Source organism: Xyrauchen texanus, chromosome 19 (assembly GCF_025860055.1).
Source record: "Xyrauchen texanus isolate HMW12.3.18 chromosome 19, RBS_HiC_50CHRs, whole genome shotgun sequence".
In the NCBI taxonomy this organism is placed as follows: domain Eukaryota; kingdom Metazoa; phylum Chordata; class Actinopteri; order Cypriniformes; family Catostomidae; genus Xyrauchen; species Xyrauchen texanus.
This window is the reverse complement of record NC_068294.1, coordinates 8,803,723-8,824,482: the sequence shown is the minus strand read 5'-3', so window position 1 is coordinate 8,824,482 and position 20,760 is coordinate 8,803,723. Positions and strand designations below refer to the sequence as shown.

Genomic DNA, 20,760 nt, shown 5'->3' with positions numbered 1-20,760 from the left:
CTATGAGCCAAATTACTAGAGAGGAGAGTGGCACCTTCCCTGGAGGGATGGAGTCCATCTCTCTTTATTCAGTCAGGTCTACCCCAAAAACTCTTCCAATTATTTATACATCCTATGCTATTCTCCAGACATCATTCAGACATCCAGCCATTCAGTGAAACTAATCTATTATAAACCTCGCAACCACAATGAGCAGGGAGGGGGCCAGAGCATATTACAGTGTCTAACATAATTTTTGCAAGTTTCCACACCTCTTTAACATTATCTCTAGTGATGTCTGATTGGCGAATTCTGACATGTTAGTACTGACATAAATAACAATTTTAGAAAATCTATATTTAGCATTAGCCAGCACTTGTAAATTTAACAATAGTGGCTGGAGTCGCTATTTCCATGTTCCTTACAATAGAATCTCATATAAAGGGTGCTTTCAACATGATTCTCAGTGGATGCATCACTGAGTGGGGAGAATAGATTGGAAACCCGAACAGGAGAGTGGTGTCGCTTTGCTGAGCGAGTATGCTGCCGAGACCTCACTCAAATGTCCTGCTGCGTGGGCTCTACAGCTGGAACAATGTGTGTGTGCTGCTCGCTGTTCTAACCACATCCGAAACAGTATCTATCAGTTTCTCCACTTGCGTTCAGATGTGTGTCTTTAACTCATTAACCTTCTCTGTCAGCCTGACTAATTCATTACATTTATTACATGTAAATCCCTCAATGATGATGGAAGAAGCTTTAGTAAACATGTGGCATGCAATACAGGAAAAATAACATGAGCGGATGCCATGACTTACTGCAATTGTTTGTCGTTGATATGGTGGTTCTTAAGCTGCGTGGGTTTGTGCTCGATGTGAATCTCTCATGCAATTGTTTGCTGTTGTTGTGGTACTTCCTGATCAGCAGAGGTCTGAGATTGATGCAATAATCTGTGACACAGAGGAGAAATGAATGCATGCAGTCAAAATGGAGATGTAGACAAATATGTTTTTTGTATGAATTGCCATTTTCAGTGTGTTTAATAAATAAATAAATAAATAAAAATGTGTCATTGACCCATATAAAGAAATGTTAAATAGAATAGTGGTCTCAGACCCTGTAAATTAATAATATTATAATTACTATTAATTATACTAGTAATGTTTCAAACCCTCTTCTCTTTAAACACTATTCATAGATTGCACAGTTCCCCTGTTGAATCCTGTAAATACTGATGGCAAAAATTCTTTATTCTATTATTCTGTAACTTAGGTTTTGTCATTTTTTAGGTTTTATTTTCTCAAGGTACTTGGCCCTGAATTCACAAGGGTCAGAGTATGGTTCTTGGCCCAACTTTATCTCAAACATTTCAATAGGCACTTGCACTTTGTGTTTATGTGCGATCTTCAGCTATTTTATTCATGGAATATTCAGAAAGGTGCCTACTCTCTCATTGCCAGATGTTCAAATATTTTTAGAACAGTGAAAAAAATATTTCAAAGTCTTCACAAGATCTGTAGGAGGCTGTTTTGCTTTGCTCTTATAAACAAGGCAAGGTTATAACTCCTTTAACCCTGTGGCCTGAACTTTCCCCTTAAATCTGATGAAACAGCATCGACATGTCTGTCACACACTTACTAAGTCAGCAAGTTGTGCTTGTTTATTAGTTCACCTATAGTTTTTAGATCTTATTGTTTTTACTCTAATTTGTGTGGTTCATATTAATCTTCTAACTCCCAGCATCTGGATATGTTTTCTTCTAGAAAGAATCAGTCTTCAGTCCTCTTTTACATTCAGAGGGTACACTGAAGGTGGCAGGTATTTTCCCTGCAGGCTACACTGAGCTAAGAGCTGAGGAATGACCCCCTTCTCTGGGAAACAAAACTGTGTGCCTACTTCTTGAGAGCAACATAAAGGAAATTTACTAATCTGCTCATCAAACTTTTAAAACTTCTTTAAAGGGATAGTTCTCCCAAAAATGAAAATTCTCTCATAATTTACTCACCTACATGCCATCCTAGATGTGTGACATTCTTTCTTTTGAAGAACACCAATAAAGATTTTTAGAAGAATATTTCAGCTCTGTAGGTCCATAAAATGCAAGTGAATGGTGACCAAAACTTTGAAGCTCCAAAAAGCACATAAATACAGCATAAAATTAATCCAGATGACTCCAGTGGTTTAATTTAGATCAATATTTAAATCCCTTTTTACTGTAAATCTCCACTTTCACTTTCACATTCTTTCATATTTTGAAAGTGATAGTGGAGATTTACAGAAAAAAAAAAAAATTTAAATATTCATCTATCAACAATAGTAGTCTATGAACAGTAAACTGTGGGAAATGTCTTTATTGTCGATTGCAAAATTAAACTATAATAGATTTAAATTTGGGGCAACAACATTAGCAGCTATTTCTAATCCTTTTTTTATTATTATTGGTAACAAGCGTTGAGCATGTGTTTCAACAGTTTCTGAATATTGTTTTCCGTTATATCATCACTGTCTCCACCAACTGCTTAAAATGCAGAAATATTTCATTATTTCCTGTGGAAGGAGCTGACAGTGGTTGGCAGTACGTGGCAACAGCTGGAGTGGGGCAGCCGCATTGTGCCAAGTGATAAGATGTGTTGACCTTTCCTCCAGAAAATAAGATTACAAAACAGGTTACGTACGGTCATCTGCAGCTTGAATCGACTGGATCTAATTTTTACACTTTCCAGTTCTGCCCTACAAATCCTTAAAAAAAAACTATACCAACACTGAAACTGAGAAAATTGGCTTCAAAGCATTTTGATGACATTTTAAAACTCACATTTCTCTGAATCTGAGCATTGCTGAGCCAAAAGACAGATCATAGTCTAAGAGACCCACTTACAGTCATAACTCAATTTTGATTTGGGATCTTGGCTTTGTAGGGCATTATTGTTTCAGTATTCTAGATTTAACTGTGTACAGTTCATATTATAAATCATCTTATCTGGATACATATTTCATGCTTTCGTACAGTTATATTAAACGTGTTTCGTTCCACAATAATGATTAAATATTATCTTGTTTCATATCCCTGTCTGTTATTCAGTTTTACATAAGAATGGATCAAATTATACTTTTGGAACACACAATTCATTTTTATTTGGCAATCGCTTGAGAATCATTAAACAGTACATGACTCAGTGTTTGAGTTCCTCAAAATGCATACCAGACCTAGCTTGAGACCAGCACCGGGATTGTCCAGAATTTCATTTTCTTTCACAATGTCTACATTGCATCTACACTGCAACACTATGTGAGAGACACAACAGATAATAGCAAGGCATATAGAAAGTAAATCTTGTCATATGCTATGGTACAAGATTAGATTATATCTGATAAGCTGAGTTTCCATAAGTGGTTTATTGAGAATTCAGGCCCTGGTTTGTAAATCATTCATTTAACTTGATTTAATTTAATTAGATTCACAAATAAATGAATCACCATATACGGATGAAAAGAAGTTCTTTCAATAACAATAAGTGTCATTAATATGTCTTATTCTGGTCTAGATCACCAAAGAAACCATACATACCGGGCCAGCATGAGAGATCTTTTGGATACATCATGATTCAGAATGAACCCTTAATCATATGTACCTGGACATTGAGTCAGATAAAAGGAAGATGACCTTTGCTTCTGTTCCCATAACTGGTCTGTCACCTAATACTCCATGTTTGCCTTTGTGCACCATTTCCCATCAGCACATAGGATAAAAAAAGAAAAAATAGCCATATCAAAACTATAACAACTTAATTGACCCTTAACCTTTTGTGAAATTCCACTGGCTGTGTTAGTTGAGTTTTTAACACAGTTGCTGACATGCTTAAATACTCAGTCTCAATTCTGATGTTTTGGGGCCAACATTGGTTGTGCCAAACGCAGGCTGTAACAAACTGAGGAATTCTATCATCCTATCCTGGTAAATGTATATATATGTATGTGTGTGTATATATATATATATATATATATATATATATATATATATATATATATATATATAGAAATTTATATACACTGGCAGCCAAAAGTTTGGAATTATGTACAGATTTTGCTCTTATGGAAAGAAATGTGCATGGCCGGCCCCAATCAAGCAAATCAGCCGAGCACGCTCTCCCTCGAACAGCCGCACCTCGGCTGATTAGCCCGATTAGGAGCTGGCCGTGAGCACTCATGGACTGCCCCCTCGTCACATAATTCTATTATTTATACATATACATCACAAATTATTATTTAGTATTTTTGTTATCTTTACAAAGCGTCATCATATATCAGTCCAAAAGTAGAAAAACTTGTTATATTTATTTGCTAATTTGAGAAAGTTTCACTGGTAAATAAAATAATAATGCATTTTATTTAACCTTTGCTGGTGTTCCCAACATATTTGAATAATTAATGAGCTTACATGGTTTCACTGTTTGTAAGATTATTTATTTATTGTTGATTTTTTGGTAACTTCTTGTTTGTGTTGTCTAAAGTTCATTTTCTACTAAAAATTTCCCGTTCATGATAAAAACTAATTCTGTTGATTGTGAACACTTGGTGATTTTGTGTACCAAGTGTTCAGGTCTGGATGCGCAACTTTGCTTTATCCATAATTGTCAATAAAAAAAGTTACTCAGAAATCCTTTGAGGACAAAAATGTCCATGTCAAAAAAACTGCCATTATAATAATATAAATATTATTTACTTTCCACTTTCAATCAGTTTGTTTTTTAACCAAAAGCATTCGTGAACATAACAACCAAAATTCCTTAATTTTCAGGATTTTAAGCCTTTAATCATTTGTTTATATAATGCCACTGTTGTGAAAAAAACACAAACAATTATTTATTATCCATATAGGCTACAAAATGGGGAAATTATTAATTAATTATTTATTTTAATACAATTATTTATTTTTTGGGATAATCACAGTCTGGGATATTTCAGTGATTAGCAACAGCATTGATTTTGATGCATTATAATGTTTTGTAAACCCTTTAAATGCCAGTTTGTTTACATAATCCCACTGCTATTTTTTACACACAACACACACACACACACATTGGGTTTCCATGTTTTATATGGACTTTCCATAGACACAATATTTTTTATACTATACAAACTATTTATTCTATCCCCTAACCCTAAACCTAACCCTCACAGAAAACTGTCTGCATTTTTTAGATGTTTTGTAAGATGTTTTCCTTATGGGGACTGACAAAATGTCCCCACAACATCAAAAATGTTGGGTTTTACTATCCTTATGGGGACATTTGGTCCCCACAAAGAGATAAATACATGCTCATACACACACACACACACACACACACACACACACACACACACACACACACACACACACACACACACACACACACACACACATTCACACATTTCTCACACATACAAATCACACTCTGACATTCATACCAACACACCCACACAATTTTAGCTGCATCGTTTATTCAATTGGCCTTTAGTGCTCTATAAACAGAAAATAGGAAAAAAGCATGTATTTGCTCCATAGGCTAAACATGAAAAAAAAGTGGCGCCATCTGGTGGAAAATATTTAAAATTTACATTTTGAAGCTAGGGCTCCGAAATGAAAGCATAATATTATACACAGTGTATTTTTATTGTATATTATTTTGTATACTCTATATTGTATATAATTTTTTTATACAGTCTTCTTATTTTATGTATACTATATATTGTATACTGTGTTGTGTAACAAGATGTGTAAACTGTGTTGTGTGTAAATCAGATGTTTATTGTAAATGTCATACTGCTATGTTGCTTGGAACCGCGCCCAAGACTTTCACCCACTGCTGCACTTGTGTATTTGGTTGAGTGACAATAAAAGGATTTGATTTGAATTTATTTGATTTGATTTGATTTGAACGAGTTTGAAATATCAAAATTCCCCAAACAATCCCAAACTTTTGGCTAAATTTATGCTGTTGGCATTAACACAGCCAAAATGAACGAAAAAGACAAAAATGTCCTGGAGTTCGCACAAAGGTTAAAGTTTCTATTGCCAGTAATGCAAGGTTGTCTTATGGGCCAGTGGTTTCTACCACTTTCATGCCAAGGACTCCCAAATATTGTGATCCTCTTGCAAGGTACTTTTCTTGATATATAAAGGAGGCCATAAATTATCATGAATAAAGGCAAATTTATACTATGTGAGAAAAATAGTGAAATGCACAATTAAATAAATAAATAGCTTTTATATAGTCATTGTACTGAAGCCCAAGAAAAAAGATTAGGCTAAATATAATTAATATCACTTGTGATTTAAAAGAAAGAAAGAAAGAAAGAAAAGAAAGAAAGATGCAAAATTAAAGTATAATTAAGTCAAGTTTGTAAAAAAAGAAACAAAATCTCTAAAATGTGTTAAGGCTCCCAGTGGAACACGTCTGTACATCATGTAGTCCATGAAAAAGGATAAATATTAAATTAAAATTTTACCTTTTTTTTAAGTAATGTGTGCAGATTTGTAAATAAATGTTACTGTATAAACTGAAATGCTTAATTAAATTTGCTCACTTTCACTTTAATCAATATTATGTCATGAAGTTTTTACTTAATCTTATACCATCAAAATGTAGTTAGAAAAACTGTGCAAACGCTTCATATAAATGAAATAAATCTTACAGCTCTGATTGATAGACTGCCTGCTTTTAAGATTGGTTCAGGGTGAATATAATAAGTACATTGTCATCATCTGCGCAGTTCTACTTTGAATTATATATGATAGCACTGGTTTTGTGAGCAATGAAAATCAAAAAAAATTTTTTTTGCCTTTTTCCCCCAGTTGTTTTTTTTTTTTATTATTTTTTTTTAGAAAAGACGTGTTTCATGCCCGTGCTGTTTTCATGGCATTCATTTGTTAGCATATGTTTGTCATTAAGAGTTGTTTTGGGCTAACACGTGTTCATTCAGTAAAACACATCCTCGTGACCGACAGTAACCCCAGCGCTCGCGCAGAGCGGATGCGCTATAAAACCTCTTCAGTCGCGTCAGAAGCTCCTTCAGAGCCTGTGAGAGCGACCGGGTGCGTCACAAACCGGACTATACCGCTGTTTTTAAAGGATTGCAGCGAATGTCCATAAAGAAGTCAAACAGTGTGTCTGGGTAAGGTACATGTGTGCTTCATTTCTTTGAAAACGTTTGTATTTTCTAAGAAGTGCGTAGCGAACAAACGGGTCCAGCTCTTTATTGTCATTGTAAAGGTACAGTGATATTATAGAAATGGTCTGGCCTCTTTTATTTAACTTTTTGAATTGTCATTATACTAAACACAGTGCAAATACTAGTAAATAATAGTTACTTTGATATTTTTGGAAGCGACCGTAACAGTAGTCAAAAGAATTCCTTCAATGAGAGGAAAAACAGAGTTTTTTTTTTTTAACATAATGCTACAAGAACAAAGCAAACGAAAAATAAAGAAAAAATGAATAATAAGAGTAGACAAACATGCTGTATCAGAGCAAAAAGGAAAGTGCTCTGGAACAATGATACATGCAGACAAAGGTTCAGGTCTCAGGTGACTGAAATAACAAAAGCAGATATTCAGAGAGCTTTTACCACCTGCATCTGGGATGGGGAAAGAAATCAAAAGATATACTGTATGTGCAACAGTATGGAAGTCGAGGGGTGCCAATGCAAAAAGAACAAAGGGGAAAAAAGCATGTATTTGCTCCATAGGCTAAACATGAAAAAAAAAATGGTGCCATCAACCTGTTACTTTACAAATAAACAAACCAATTTGTAAATGGACAAAAATAGACACATAATAAATCATGTATATAATTCACATTTAAAAGTTAATTAAATGTATAAAATAGTATATTAATAAATAATTGTTAATGCATAATTGGGAGAGTCATAGAGAAAACACTAAAGGACAATATCTCGGAATAAAAAGTATCTTCCAGCTGTTCAATGGGATTTGAGCTGAACTTCAAGGAAAACACTTTTGTAATTCTACTTAATAACAAATGGAATCATTAATCATAGGAAGCATTTGGTTTGTCATAGATACAGGCATGAGTTCTTACAAGCATATGGAGAAGATTGAACTGAGAAATCAAAGAGGTCTCTTTTGTGATTCTTCTGTTTCTGGCCAGCTCATTAAATCACAGCAACATTTTTAGGACATAAACACTGAGAACACTGAGAGCGATAAATAACGACCACTCATGGATGTGTGGACTCATTTTGCATTTGAATAGTGTTGTTAGCAAGGGCACACATTTGCCTCCAGCAAATCTGTGCATTTTAAATGAAGCTCTTTGATCAAACATAGCCGTTAGAGTGAATCTAACAACCCCAGACACCCTAATGGCCGGTGAATTTCCTTGCTTGATCATTTACTGATACTGCAAGGTCCATCACTTCCAGGAATTCTGGGAAAGCAAAAGTAGGCCCTCCCCAAAACAGAGCAGGAGAGATGAGACGTGATAGAGTGAGTGAGTGAGTGGCAGAAAGTCAGATAGGAGGCTGCACTTTGTCCTGGACTTTTGAGCTGCTCTGTTGGTCGCTGCTGGAGGCCTTTTTCAATCTGCGTGTCCTCGGTGTATCATTGCAGTTGAGAGCTGAGAGTGAAGAGGGACCCGAGTGAAGATGTCTGTCTCCACTCAGCTGGGTCTGCTGCTGTGGAAGAATTTCACCTACAGAAGGAGACAAACGGTAAGGAAACCACAACTTTCCCTCTCTCTCTCCCTCTCTCTTTCTCTCTCTCTCTCTTTCTATGTGTAGAAACATAGAAAGATAGAAACATAGCTTTTCTGTGTATTTTACATTCAAGATTTTGGAGATACAACGTTAGGGCACTTTTATTCTCAGAAATGGAACAATCGTGTCTGATTCAGTAATCATGAACAGACAAGTATAACATGTTCCTAATAGACCTTTTCCACACTCCGGGTTACGTGTTCCAAAAATATTTTTCAAGTGTTAACATCTAAATTAACTGTTTTTATTCAAGTAAAAATACTATTTAACATCACTGAATCAACCTGAATACATTAGACTACATCAACAAAACTAATTTTTAGGGTTAGATCAAGTAGAAATAGCACCTTAATGTAAGTTGCAGGCTACCACTTTTTACAGTGTGGTTGAGATTCATTTGTATTTATGAATTTTATGTCACTGCTGATTAAAACTTTTTAGTCATTTTTGATTTACCTACATTTTTATCACTTTTTTACTTCTGAAAGTGCATTCCTGTAACGTTGAGCTGTTTACATTTGATAATAACTGGCCTGTTAAGTCATTATAATAATTTCATTGCACTATTTAAACGTAATGCTTCTCTCTCATGGATCTTTCACTATAAAAAATTGCTGTAAATTTACGGCCAAATTCCTGCAGTGATTCTTAAATACAGTAGTTTGCAGTTGAAAATGTTGCATTCTGGGAGATCAAGAGCAGACTCACTGAAGAGACTAGTTTAATTACTAGCATAACTCTTGTTGTTATCAAGACACAGATATCAACTCTCGGAATACAAAACGCTACAATGGTGATAATTAACAAACATACTTTTACTTTAAAAAGTAAAACCTGAACATTAAAATTCAAGTAACTTAGACTACAACAAAAACAACATAAAAATAAACCAGTAAATAGAAACATTCTTAAGTAATTTCTTCATGCCGCTGTGCATGCTGGGAACATAGCTGTTAATTTCAACAACAGTATATAGTGTGTAATTTGACTGCTATATGCTGCTAAATTACAGTTGTATACTGTAGCTGCAAAAACAGTAATTGATTTTACAGTATCATGCTGGCAACCCTGCTGCCAGTTCTTTACTGTTTTTTGACGAGAAAATCTTTAATAGTGTAGGGATATGCTTAGGAAATCTGTAAAAAAAAAAAGTGGTTCCATTAGTTAACAAAATTAGTAAACATGAACTAACAATGAAATGTACTTATTAAACATTTAACTAATATAGTTAATGTTCATTTTAACATATAGTAATACATTTTAACATGAAAAGTTGTATTTGTTAACATTATTTAATGCACTATGAACTAACATGAACCAACAATGAACAATTGTATTTTTATTAACTAACATTAATAAAAATGTATAAATGCTATTGTTCATTGTTTGTCCATGATGCCTAATGCATTAACTAATGTTAACCAATGGAACCTTACTGTAAAGTGTTACCAAAACAGTTGCAATTGTTACTTTAAGGAGCTATTTCTACCTGATCTAATCCATCAATGCTTTTTTATTTGGAGTAAGCCCATGTAGTGAAAAATTGTTGTCAATATTCTGACTGGAGTTTAGCTGTTACCACAATATGAAGCACATGTCTTGGGTTACTTGACAGTGTGAAAACCCTGCGTGATAGACTTAGTTTTTAAGATTTGAACAACACATCACTGATACATGTACTGTTTTATTGGTTCAGATAAATAAGCATTACCCTCAAACATACTCACTGACTGGAGATACAGGAGTCATGTCTCTTCCATTATCCACTGGCTCTTAATAGACTTGCCTTGGTGACACTTTGCTCCCAGTGGATGCTTCTCTATATACATACTATATCTAGAGAGTCTGATTGATCCTCTGTTATGTATTAATAATAAATGTTGTTAATAAAAACTTGCCCTTGACGTCAGTAGACCAGAGGCCCTTACTTTAGACATGAGGGCACATTAGAGACTGAGAGCTTTTTCTTAAAAGATCTGTTATTGAGCGAGACGCTGATGTACTCCATTGTCTGCACTTTAAAGAAAACGCTGACTGTTTTTGACCCCCTGTGTTTGCCTCGTGCAGCTCCAACTACTGACGGAGATTGTATGGCCTCTATTTATATTCTTCATCTTGATTTCTGTGAGGTTGAACTACCCACCTTATGAACAACATGAATGTGAGTACAAACTCCTCTTTTTTCTATGTATTTAAATGTACACAGTCAAAAACAATTCTATTCAATTTTATGCATGTTCAGAGTTTCAAAGTGGTTAAAAAGTGGAATGAACATTGCAGGTTGTATATTTTTACATCACTTCAATTCAACTCAATCAGACTCTTCAATTCAAAATGTTTTTTTTTTTACAGTAAACAAACACAGTGAAAACTGTTTAGAAGTGAAGCTGTGTCCATACAATGCAGTAACAATTACAGTACCTGTTTTGTTTTTTTTTGTTTTTAGTTTTTGTTTTTTAACTCAGACTCCTGACTTGGCATTGGAAAAAGAAATGGCTCCCACTTATTTTTTGCAAAGCAAGATCTAATCAAGAATATCAACTGGTTGTGCAGTGCAACTATTGTTGATCCTGTGCAAACTCATTTTTACATTCACTTGATTACAAAACATAAATTCATGTTGCATGGAAAATGCAGGTTCGATATCTATGATTTGTGCCATCACTGAACTCTATTTATCATTATCATATATGTCAAGATTGCAAGGTGTTTTATGAGTTCTGACTGATAACTGTAGTAATCAGTGATCTGTCGGTCAGAGATGATGTTTAGAATGATTGGGAGATGCTATCAGGGACATGCTTGGATTTAAAGTGTGCCCAATAGACAAAATGATCATCATTGCCACAGTTTAGGGCACATTTAAACTGGAAATGCAGAGAATATTAAATTAAACTTGTCAGTTACTGCATAAATGCATGGAAAAAACTGATTTTCCTAACTTGTAAAACCACGTGCATCAATTATATTGTGTGTATACAGTATACATATATTTATATTCATTATCTTTTTGTACAGTCTTTATTTAGTACTTTGATAGTGCTTAATTGCCTTTCTAATCTCATTGGAAAAGTTCTATATAAAGACGTTGCCCTGCTCTGTGTATATTATTCATGAAAATGGCACACAATTAAATAATTTTATACACAGTTCCTGACCAGTTGAATCTTCCCTTTATTTTATATTATATTAGTTTAAATGTATATATTTAGGAGATGTTTTTATCCAAATGAGGAAAACAAAATGAATTTATACTATTCACATTGCATTGTAGGCTATGTTGTATATACAGCTATGGAAACTTAAAGGGATAGTTCACCCAAAATGAAAAATCTCTCATCATTTACTCACCTTCATGCCATCCCAGATGTGTAAGACTTTTCTTCTGTAGAACACAAATTAAGATTTTTAGAAGAATATTTCAACTCTGTAGGTTTGTCCAATGCTAGTGAATGGTGACCAAAACTTTGAAGCTCCAAAAAGCACATAAAGGCAGCATAAAAGTAATCCATACGACTCCAGTGGTTTAATCAGTGTCTTCTGAAGTGATCCAGTCAGTTTTGGGTGAGAACAGACAAAAACATAACTTAATTTTTCACTGCACATCTTGACATCATCAGGCTCCTTGACGATCATGATTTCATGTTCGTTTACACTTCCTAGCACCAACTAGCGCGTGCGTCAAGCACCAGGAAATATAACAGAGCTTGAAATCACGATCATGCCTACAGACTGCAATGGAAAGATGTACAGTGAAAAAGGAGTTACATTTTGATCTCTTCTCACACAAAATCAATTAGATAACCTTATAGACATGGATTTAACCTCTGGAGTCATTTGGATTACTTTTATGCTGCCTTTATGTGTTATTTGGAGCCTAAAAATATTTGGTCACCATTCACTTGCATTTTATGAACTTACAGAGCTGAAATATTCTGCTAAAAATCTTTGTTTGTGTTCTGCAGAAGAAGAAAGTCTTACACATCTGGGATGTCATGAGAGTGAGTTAAGGATGAGAGAATTTTCATTTTTGGGTGAACTATCCCTTTAATGAATATGAGTTTCGTGAGGTTATGGACTTTCTATTCTTCTTTGTGGAAATGTGAGTCCTGATCATGTGATCATGGTGATGTCCAAATAGTCACATTTGTTTATGTGCTTCAACTATGGTTTGACAGGAAACAGGAAGGACTCTTCTTTGTATAATTTCACTTCTCCTTAATGTCGGGATTTGTGTGCTGATGGACGAAAAGGTTTGCTATGTATCCTGTTGTATGTGAGTGCGGGCACGTTGCATTCTTTCACGTTGATGCGATTAGATGGACACAAAGCACTTTGCACAGTGTCCAGAAATAATCAATTTAAGATTCCTAAACTGACAATATTACTAAGTGCTTTAAGTTGTATCCACACGAATTAGGGAAAGTATTATTAGAATATTGAGTGAATCTTACGAAAAACATAGCTATAAAGAAAATGAAGCCCATTTTAGGACCATTAAGATTTTTTTGCATTTTGATATTATTTTCATGACATTTAAGCATTATAGTAATTGTTTAATGTATTACAGTAAAATAATTACAGCTATAAAATGTAGTCTTGTGTTAAATCTGCAGTACAACAATTACTGTCATGATGTATAAATGCTTGAGAATTAAAATAATAAATAATTAAATGTTATTAAATTATAATTTTTAAATAATAAATCATAATTTATTCGTAGTGGAGATTTTGTTTGCATGAAAGTAATACAAATAAAATAGGTTTTATTTTCTTCAAGAAATATATATATATAATTTTTTTTCTTTTGATTTTGAAGTGAAATACGACAGGTGAGAGAGAAATATATTCAAACATTTTCTACATTTGGAACAAATTCCCCCTATGAATTGATTACTTCATGTTTTAAGAGTTATCTTATCTTTGTTGTGCTCAGCAGTGGAGCAGCTGGCAGTCTCATGGTTGACTGATAGCAGACCTACATATTTGACTCATTATAGAAATAGCAGTGATACAGGAGGACATAGGTCAGACATACCGCTTAGGTAATCATTCTATAAGGTCCCCTGTTCGAGTATGCATTCTCCAGGGATGAAGAGTCTGATATCTGATGACAGTTGTCTTGTCAGATGTCAGTGTCTTGATTATGTTGGTTTAATCGTATACACCAGTAGTTCTCAACTGGTTTTGCTTGAGGACCCAGATTTAGCATTTAAAATCAAGCGGTGACCCAACACAGTACCAACATTTTTTATTAGGTAAAAACTGATTGGACCCAACAATAAGCAAAATTATTAACATCACAGGCAAAATAGGAAAAATGACTCTAGCACAATGAATAATCAACTACAGATATGTAATCTGGGTTGCATTTTCTTTTACCTTGTATTGTTTTGTTCAAGGTTTTCGAAGAAGTGGGCATGTCACGCAACCCGCCTATGTTGACACCTGCCTAATTTATCTGGCTTCTACCAAGTAACAGTTGAATTTGTGTCAAAGTACCATAGAGGTTAATTCCGTAGAGTTTGATTCAATTCTCCTCCATTTTAAAAAGTTCATAAGCCTATTTATATTTGCTCTCCAAACTATGCACGACTATATGGCTGGATTCATTTTAGCATTGATTTTCCCTGCTGTCTATCACCATATTAGAACAGACCTGCAACCCAGTTTTTTAGTCGTGACCCACCAGTTGAGAACCACTGAAATACATTTTATTTAGCTGTCAATACATCAACTCTTATATACATACCTTGGGTCTTTAGAGACCCGGGACCTGATTCCACCTCCTGTACCTCATCCATTTTTTGGAGTTGTAGCCAAACCTCTTAAGTGTTCCTCAGTCTCTCGCTTATAAATAGTGTAACACATTTTTTTTTTATAATGGCTTAAGAATCAAAAGAGCCCCTAGGTATGTAAGAGTGTTATTTTTTTATGTATTTTTTTGCACTTCCATAAATTATATTTTAATGGTTATTTTGTATCATCTGTATATGCACTCATTTAGCACTTTAGGAACACTATGGTCCTAATAAAATTATTCTGCTGTTGTAGCCCATCCGACTCAAGGTTCGACATGAGATGATATTCTGTTCACTACAATTGTACAGAGCAGTTATCTGAGTTACTGTAGACTTTTTTTCCAGCTCCAACCAGTCTGGCCATTTTCCGTTGACCTGTCTCATCAATTCCATCCACAGAACTGCCATTCACTGGATGTTTTTAGAGACTGTTGTGTGTAAAAATCCCAGGAGATCAGCAGTTACGGAAAAACTCCAGCCCATTTGGCACCAACAATCATGCTACGGTCGAAATCACTGAGGTCAAAAAATTTCCCCGTTCTGATGGTTGATGTGAACATTTAACTAAAGCTCCTGACCCATATCTGCATGATATTATGCACTGCACTGCTGCCACACGATTGGTTGATTAGGTTATCGCATGAATAGGTAGATTTACAGGTGTACCTATGTAAGGGGGTTAAGATGGGCAAGGAGGAGGCGAGAACCGGCTTGTCAATATAAATAATAATTTAATAGAAACTTAAACCAAAAGCACAAACATAAACACACACACACGATGGACATGCCCGTAATTCTCTCTCTCTCGAACCGTCGTCACCGGCCACCTTTATCCCTCGCGCACCCATCAGGCTGATTGGGGACCGGGCGTGCGACATTCTAGCCTGGCCCCGCCCCCCTCCGCTCCACAACCTAATAAAGTGCTCAGTGAGTGTAAGTTTACTATCACATAATATCTTTTTCTTTGTTTATTAAAATAGAAATGAATACTATATTCGATAAATAAATATTATATCACGTTGCTTTTCTATACAACAGTGAATTAACAAAAGCTGTGAATTATCAGTATTCCAAACAACTGCACACATACTATTATACATGTTTTTTCTTACTCAACGGAAGGTCACTTCACACCCGAGTCCGTAAAAACATGAAATGAACAATTATTTCACTCCTGTACAATAGCGGTGCTGTTGTCATACAGTCTCCTGTCCGCACCTTCAGCTTGTATAGATTAATATAGCATTTATTTACCTAATTCAGCATAACTGTTTCATTATGTTCTTTCTATGGTGTGGATGCATTTTGAGGAATATATTGTCTGTGTTTTTTATACGAGTGAGATGAGGAAAGAGCGCTGTTGTGTAAATATATGTCCTATTTATATGTGCACATGTATTTATCTACGAGTATCTACCAAACGGACTCCAGAATCCAACTTCTCATTTTATAATGTCTGGATAATATAACACAAGTTACAGTGATATAAATACACGTGCAAGAGCGTGCATTAAGGATAACAGTTTAGTATAAAATATGATGCATATATTATAAACTCGCTGGATTGAGCAGCTGCACTGACTGACAAAAATCTCTTATCTCATTGGTCAGTCAGTTTTCATTGCAGTCCGAAGAAAAAAAATTTGCACACTCTCCATAAAAAACCTTTGGATTGTCGGAGGATGATTTGTTGGACACAGTATGAATAGTGGCATCAGAATCCGTTGTTTCCATACAAGCGAACATTCGTACCAAAAAAACGGGTTCAGTGTGAACAGGCCTTAACAAATGAACAGTGTGATATGACTATTGTCATTTGGGTGTTCTAATGAAATTATGTACATTGTGCATTTATTTAGACTCATTAAGTGCCTGAGAAAATACATATAAGCCACACATAAGTTACACATACATTACATATGTGTAGATTGTGTGTTATGTGTAGCTCAATATGTTTTTGACAGTCAGTTTCGTCTCAAGAAATTTCAGTGTGCAAGTAATGAATCCTGTTCTAGATTTGTCCTGATTTGTTGCATTACCTCTTTGATATATGATAAATAAAACATGAAATTATATGAAAATATTATTTTATAATTATCTTGAAAATATTTAGAAAATCTGACACTATCTGGGCATTTTGTAGATCCATTTGTGAAAGATATAAGTGCCGGGTCTCTAAAGACCTGAATATGTAAGCGTGGTTGGTGAAATAATGTGGAAACTCTTTTCACTGCTCTTGAATGCGGTAGTTAATTTTGTCTCCTTTGATTTGTCTCTTTGTTTGTTACAGGCCACTTTCCCAACAAAGCCATGCCCTCAGCGGGGACCCTGCCCTGGATCCAGGGCATCGTGTGTAATGCCAACAATCCGTGCTTCCGACACCCCACCCCTGGGGAATCTCCGGGAGTTGTTGGGAACTTCAACGATTCCATGTAAGTTGTTGCCTACAGCTGAAGATTTCGAAAAAGTATAAATATCAGCTCTAATATGGTCAATTAAATGTGATTCATAGCTGTGAGTGCAACTTGGGAAATTAACTGTGTCAGTTGGTAGTGATGCATGATTTTTCAGGTAGTAATTTGGATTTCAAACATCTTTTTCAGAATCTCACGCCTGTTTTCTGATGCCAAGAAGATATTACTGTACAGTCAAAATGACAAGAGTTTAGATGGATTCAAGGAACTCATCAGTGCTGTAAAAGTCATGCAAAACAACACAGATAGTGAGTACAGTAGACTGGCCTAGAATGAAAACTTAATCACATAGTCTTAAAGGAGTGATTCAGCTAATAAATTACAATTCTATCATCTTCTTAACCTCATATAGTTGCAAACCTGTGTGGCTAACTTCCTTACATGGAACAAAAGGAGATGAACATAGAATGCACAGTAAAATCATAAAGTGCCTAGGGCACCAAAAAGCACCATAAGAGTACATTAAAATTAGTCCTTACAATTTGTATTGTATTTAAAAGCAAAGCATGATCAGAACTGCTACATCTGTGTTGCATGGAAGAGAGAAAGCTATATGGTTTTTCAACAAATCAACACGAGACATAAAAATGACAGAATTTTCATATTTAGTGGAACTACTCCTTTAATGTTTCTTGTCTGAAATGTCCTCAGCAATTGTTCCTGCCTGTCAGCAATGTGTTGTCTGATAGCCCAACGTGACTCATTCAAATTCACAGTAAATCCTTGTAAATGTTAAAGGTTGAAGCCCATCAATCTTTGAGGATTTGTTGTGATAGTGAAATTTTCCACTGGGACAGGAGGTGGGTGGCTCAAAAGATCAAAACCTGCATACAAGCTGTGGCAAGTCAGTGTCAGGGCTTGTGTGGGTGCAAATGAGACAAACGAACCCAGAATGCAATCTTCTGGCATTACCTGCTCTGCTCACTTAGCGTATGCTGGGTAAGCAGTACAAAACGGCTCTTTCCAGACTTCTCTTCTCACGCTAAGTGATTTTTAATCTAATGGAGGAGGTTACACAGCATGTCTGGACCAACAATTTCGAACATGTATTGAATAGAAGATAGAAGTACGCTTGCTACAGTTCAAAGATTACATTTTTTAGCTCAGTGATGATGAGTGAAATGAGTAGATAATATTTCATTGTTATCTTTAGAGGTGCACAGATAATGTAAAGAGAGAAGATGTGTAAACAGACAGAAAGTAGTGGTATTGATCCAAAGGTTCTCAGGTAACCCGAATACACTCCCAAAAGGCAATGTAACTCACAACAATTCCATAATGCCCCTCATCTTATCAATTTATCTCATTAAGTTTTTTTTTTATTGATTGCCGTACTCAGGAAACCGACAGAAACTAAGAATGTAAGAACAATTTAGAAAACTAGTTTCTTTTTAGTTTTTTTATTTTCTTTAATGATAGCAAAAAAATGACAAAATGTGAATAAAAGAGCATTTTTTTTTAGAAGTTGTATGTTTTAATTAAATATTATTTATTTTTGGTGTTTTTGCCCCTTTTTGACTTTATTTTGTATTGAGATGACAGGAAATGGGGGAAGTGGGGGATAGGGTTTGGTGCATAATGCCATTTGGAATTGAAACTTGTGTCTCAAAAATAATCTGAAATGTTTTAGTATGATGCTTTATAACTGTTCAGTTTAGGGGTTAAGTCAAATGTGAGAGCACAAAATGTGGAAAATCTTAAGTGAATTGAGCCCAGTCAGTCCACCTGTTCAAATTAAAGCTTTAACATTGTCTATCCTGCATGACAATAGGAATGCTTTGAACTCAAATTCCAGTCATTGTGAAGCTTATCGCAGCTTCCACGTGCTGCGATCTCATTCATTTTTGTCTTTATTCTTTTCTTTTAAGTACAAATGATGGCAACAAACATAAAATAGTTTACTGGGTTTATGGTTATAGTTATCGCTTGAACCCAATAACACAGAGATAATTTGCTATGATTAATGTGATTCTGGATTCCCAAAGAACTTCAAATATCTGCTTTTATTTAAGTCTCATAATGGGTTACAATTGCATTCAAAACATGTAGACCAAAAATATGAGGACAGTCTTTCTATATCCAACAAGCCAAGAGCTGTATTAGGCTTAAAGGACACAAAAGACCTGACAAGTATATCTGTGCTTCAAATTCTCTGGTCTAGACTTTAATGATTTGGGATTCTTTTATAGTTTGTCTGGTATTCTCTTTGACATATTGAGGCCCAAGCTTAACCTGTGACTTGTATCACTATTCTTGTAGAATTCCAGTACTGATAAAATGTATAGGCTACAATAAATGCCTTGTAAAGGTTAAGTATACTTTGGTTTCCCCAAGCCACTACGTATCATGCACAGTGCACTTGATGTACATGTTGTCATCTCAATACATCTCATACATCTTAACTGTATTTTAATACTCTTTTAGAAATGGCGCATGTGCGACGACCTGCAAAGAAGCGGACTGTTTGCGTGACTTGAAAAACTATGCTGTTTGATTTTGCCGATAACGAAATTTGCGAAATGCACGCTGTGCACGAAACATGAAGAATATTTTGGCCTTAATTCGTTCGTACAGGCTCGCAGTCAAAAGAGTATAGTTTGAAAGGCTTGAGCTCTCGACCATTCTTAAACTGAAGTACTGTATACTCTAGCCTTAAAGGTGCTGTAAGTGATTTTTGCCGTTCTGGAACTTCCACGTCCATGAGACTGAGCCGTTAAATTAGACACTCTCACCCCCGCTTTCCAAAAACACCATCATGCAAATATAGTGTTGAGATCACCACTGAACAGTAGAGCAGTGCATCTTCTCACGGTTGTCATGCACAACAGCAGCTAAATAGAGCCCTCGGCTAACAACTGTTATGAATCTGATATTAAATCTGAATGTTCCACTTCAACTACTACACTATGAGAATGTCCAAAATTATTGACAGGCAGAAAGCATATCAAAATCTTCTCATTGATTGATCAAAGAATGTGTCCGTGGCCACTTACAGCATCTTTAAGTCACACAAATTTAATACATGTAAATGTTTTCTTAGCTACCCATATAGTTGCCACAGATTACATTTGCAAACTTTAAGGTTATCAATAATAAATAGGTTATAATGTTTTATTTTTTTTTACACATGTGAATGAAAATGTAATTAAGGATCTGTGGAATGGGCTTCGGAAAACCCTGCATTATGTAACTCTTTTGCATAAATCATTGTGTGGTATATCCCATCTGCTTACTTATTGGAAGAACTCCAAACATTTATCATGTGACTTCACCACAGCTCATTTGCAATCTGTAGACCTTCTCATTTTGAACTTGCACATACCTGTCCTCTCTAGAATACCTTTCAAATGCAATTGGCCATAACCTAACAGAAGTTCCTTGCACATGTCCTCTCAAACCCAATTGACTACTCCTACCCCCTTTTCCCTTTTTCAAAAGAATGATTAGTGAGAATGGGTTTGAATAGTTTAGGAATCCTCAACCTCCTGGGGGGTTTTGGCCCTCTCCAGCAGAGATGAGTTTGGACACACTTCCAGTCTTTGTTTCTCTGAACAGCACAGAAGGAAGACATCGAGACTGTTGGGTTGCTTTGGGTGAGGGCTGTGAGTTGGTAGCAGGTAGTTGTTAGGCAGGTGTGAATGACCACACTTAAAACAAGCATACACATACACAGGTATGAGATTTTAGGTGTATGCATATACTGTGAAAAAGAGTAAATGTAAATGTAAAATTGTAGTTTGTTTTTACAC

At 35.2% G+C, this 20,760-nt stretch overlaps 2 protein-coding genes across 4 annotated transcripts in view; one reads left to right on the top strand and one right to left on the bottom strand.

Annotated features, from left to right (window-relative positions):
* slc44a1b (solute carrier family 44 member 1b) overlaps positions 1 to 930 on the bottom strand; it is a 53,954-nt gene extending 53,024 nt beyond the window's left edge. Inside the window, exon 1 of the mRNA XM_052150218.1 lies at positions 798 to 930. The gene's annotated coding sequence lies outside the window, so the exon portion shown is untranslated. The remainder of the gene's footprint in view (positions 1 to 797) is intronic.
* Positions 931 to 7,040: 6,110 nt separating this feature from the next.
* Positions 7,041 to 20,760, top strand: part of abca1b (ATP-binding cassette, sub-family A (ABC1), member 1B) — a 51,050-nt gene continuing 37,330 nt past the window's right edge. The window contains exons 1-5 of one of the 3 annotated variants that reach the window (XM_052149292.1): positions 7,041 to 7,134; positions 8,591 to 8,691; positions 10,804 to 10,897; positions 16,828 to 16,969; positions 17,141 to 17,259. In XM_052149292.1, the coding sequence (XP_052005252.1) occupies positions 8,626 to 8,691; positions 10,804 to 10,897; positions 16,828 to 16,969; positions 17,141 to 17,259 (421 nt within the window). In that variant the 5' untranslated portion in view covers positions 7,041 to 7,134; positions 8,591 to 8,625. Of the gene's footprint in view, positions 7,140 to 8,361; positions 8,692 to 10,803; positions 10,898 to 16,827; positions 16,970 to 17,140; positions 17,260 to 20,760 lie in introns of those variants that run through there. The other 2 variants (XM_052149294.1, XM_052149293.1) reach the window with 2 other exon arrangements.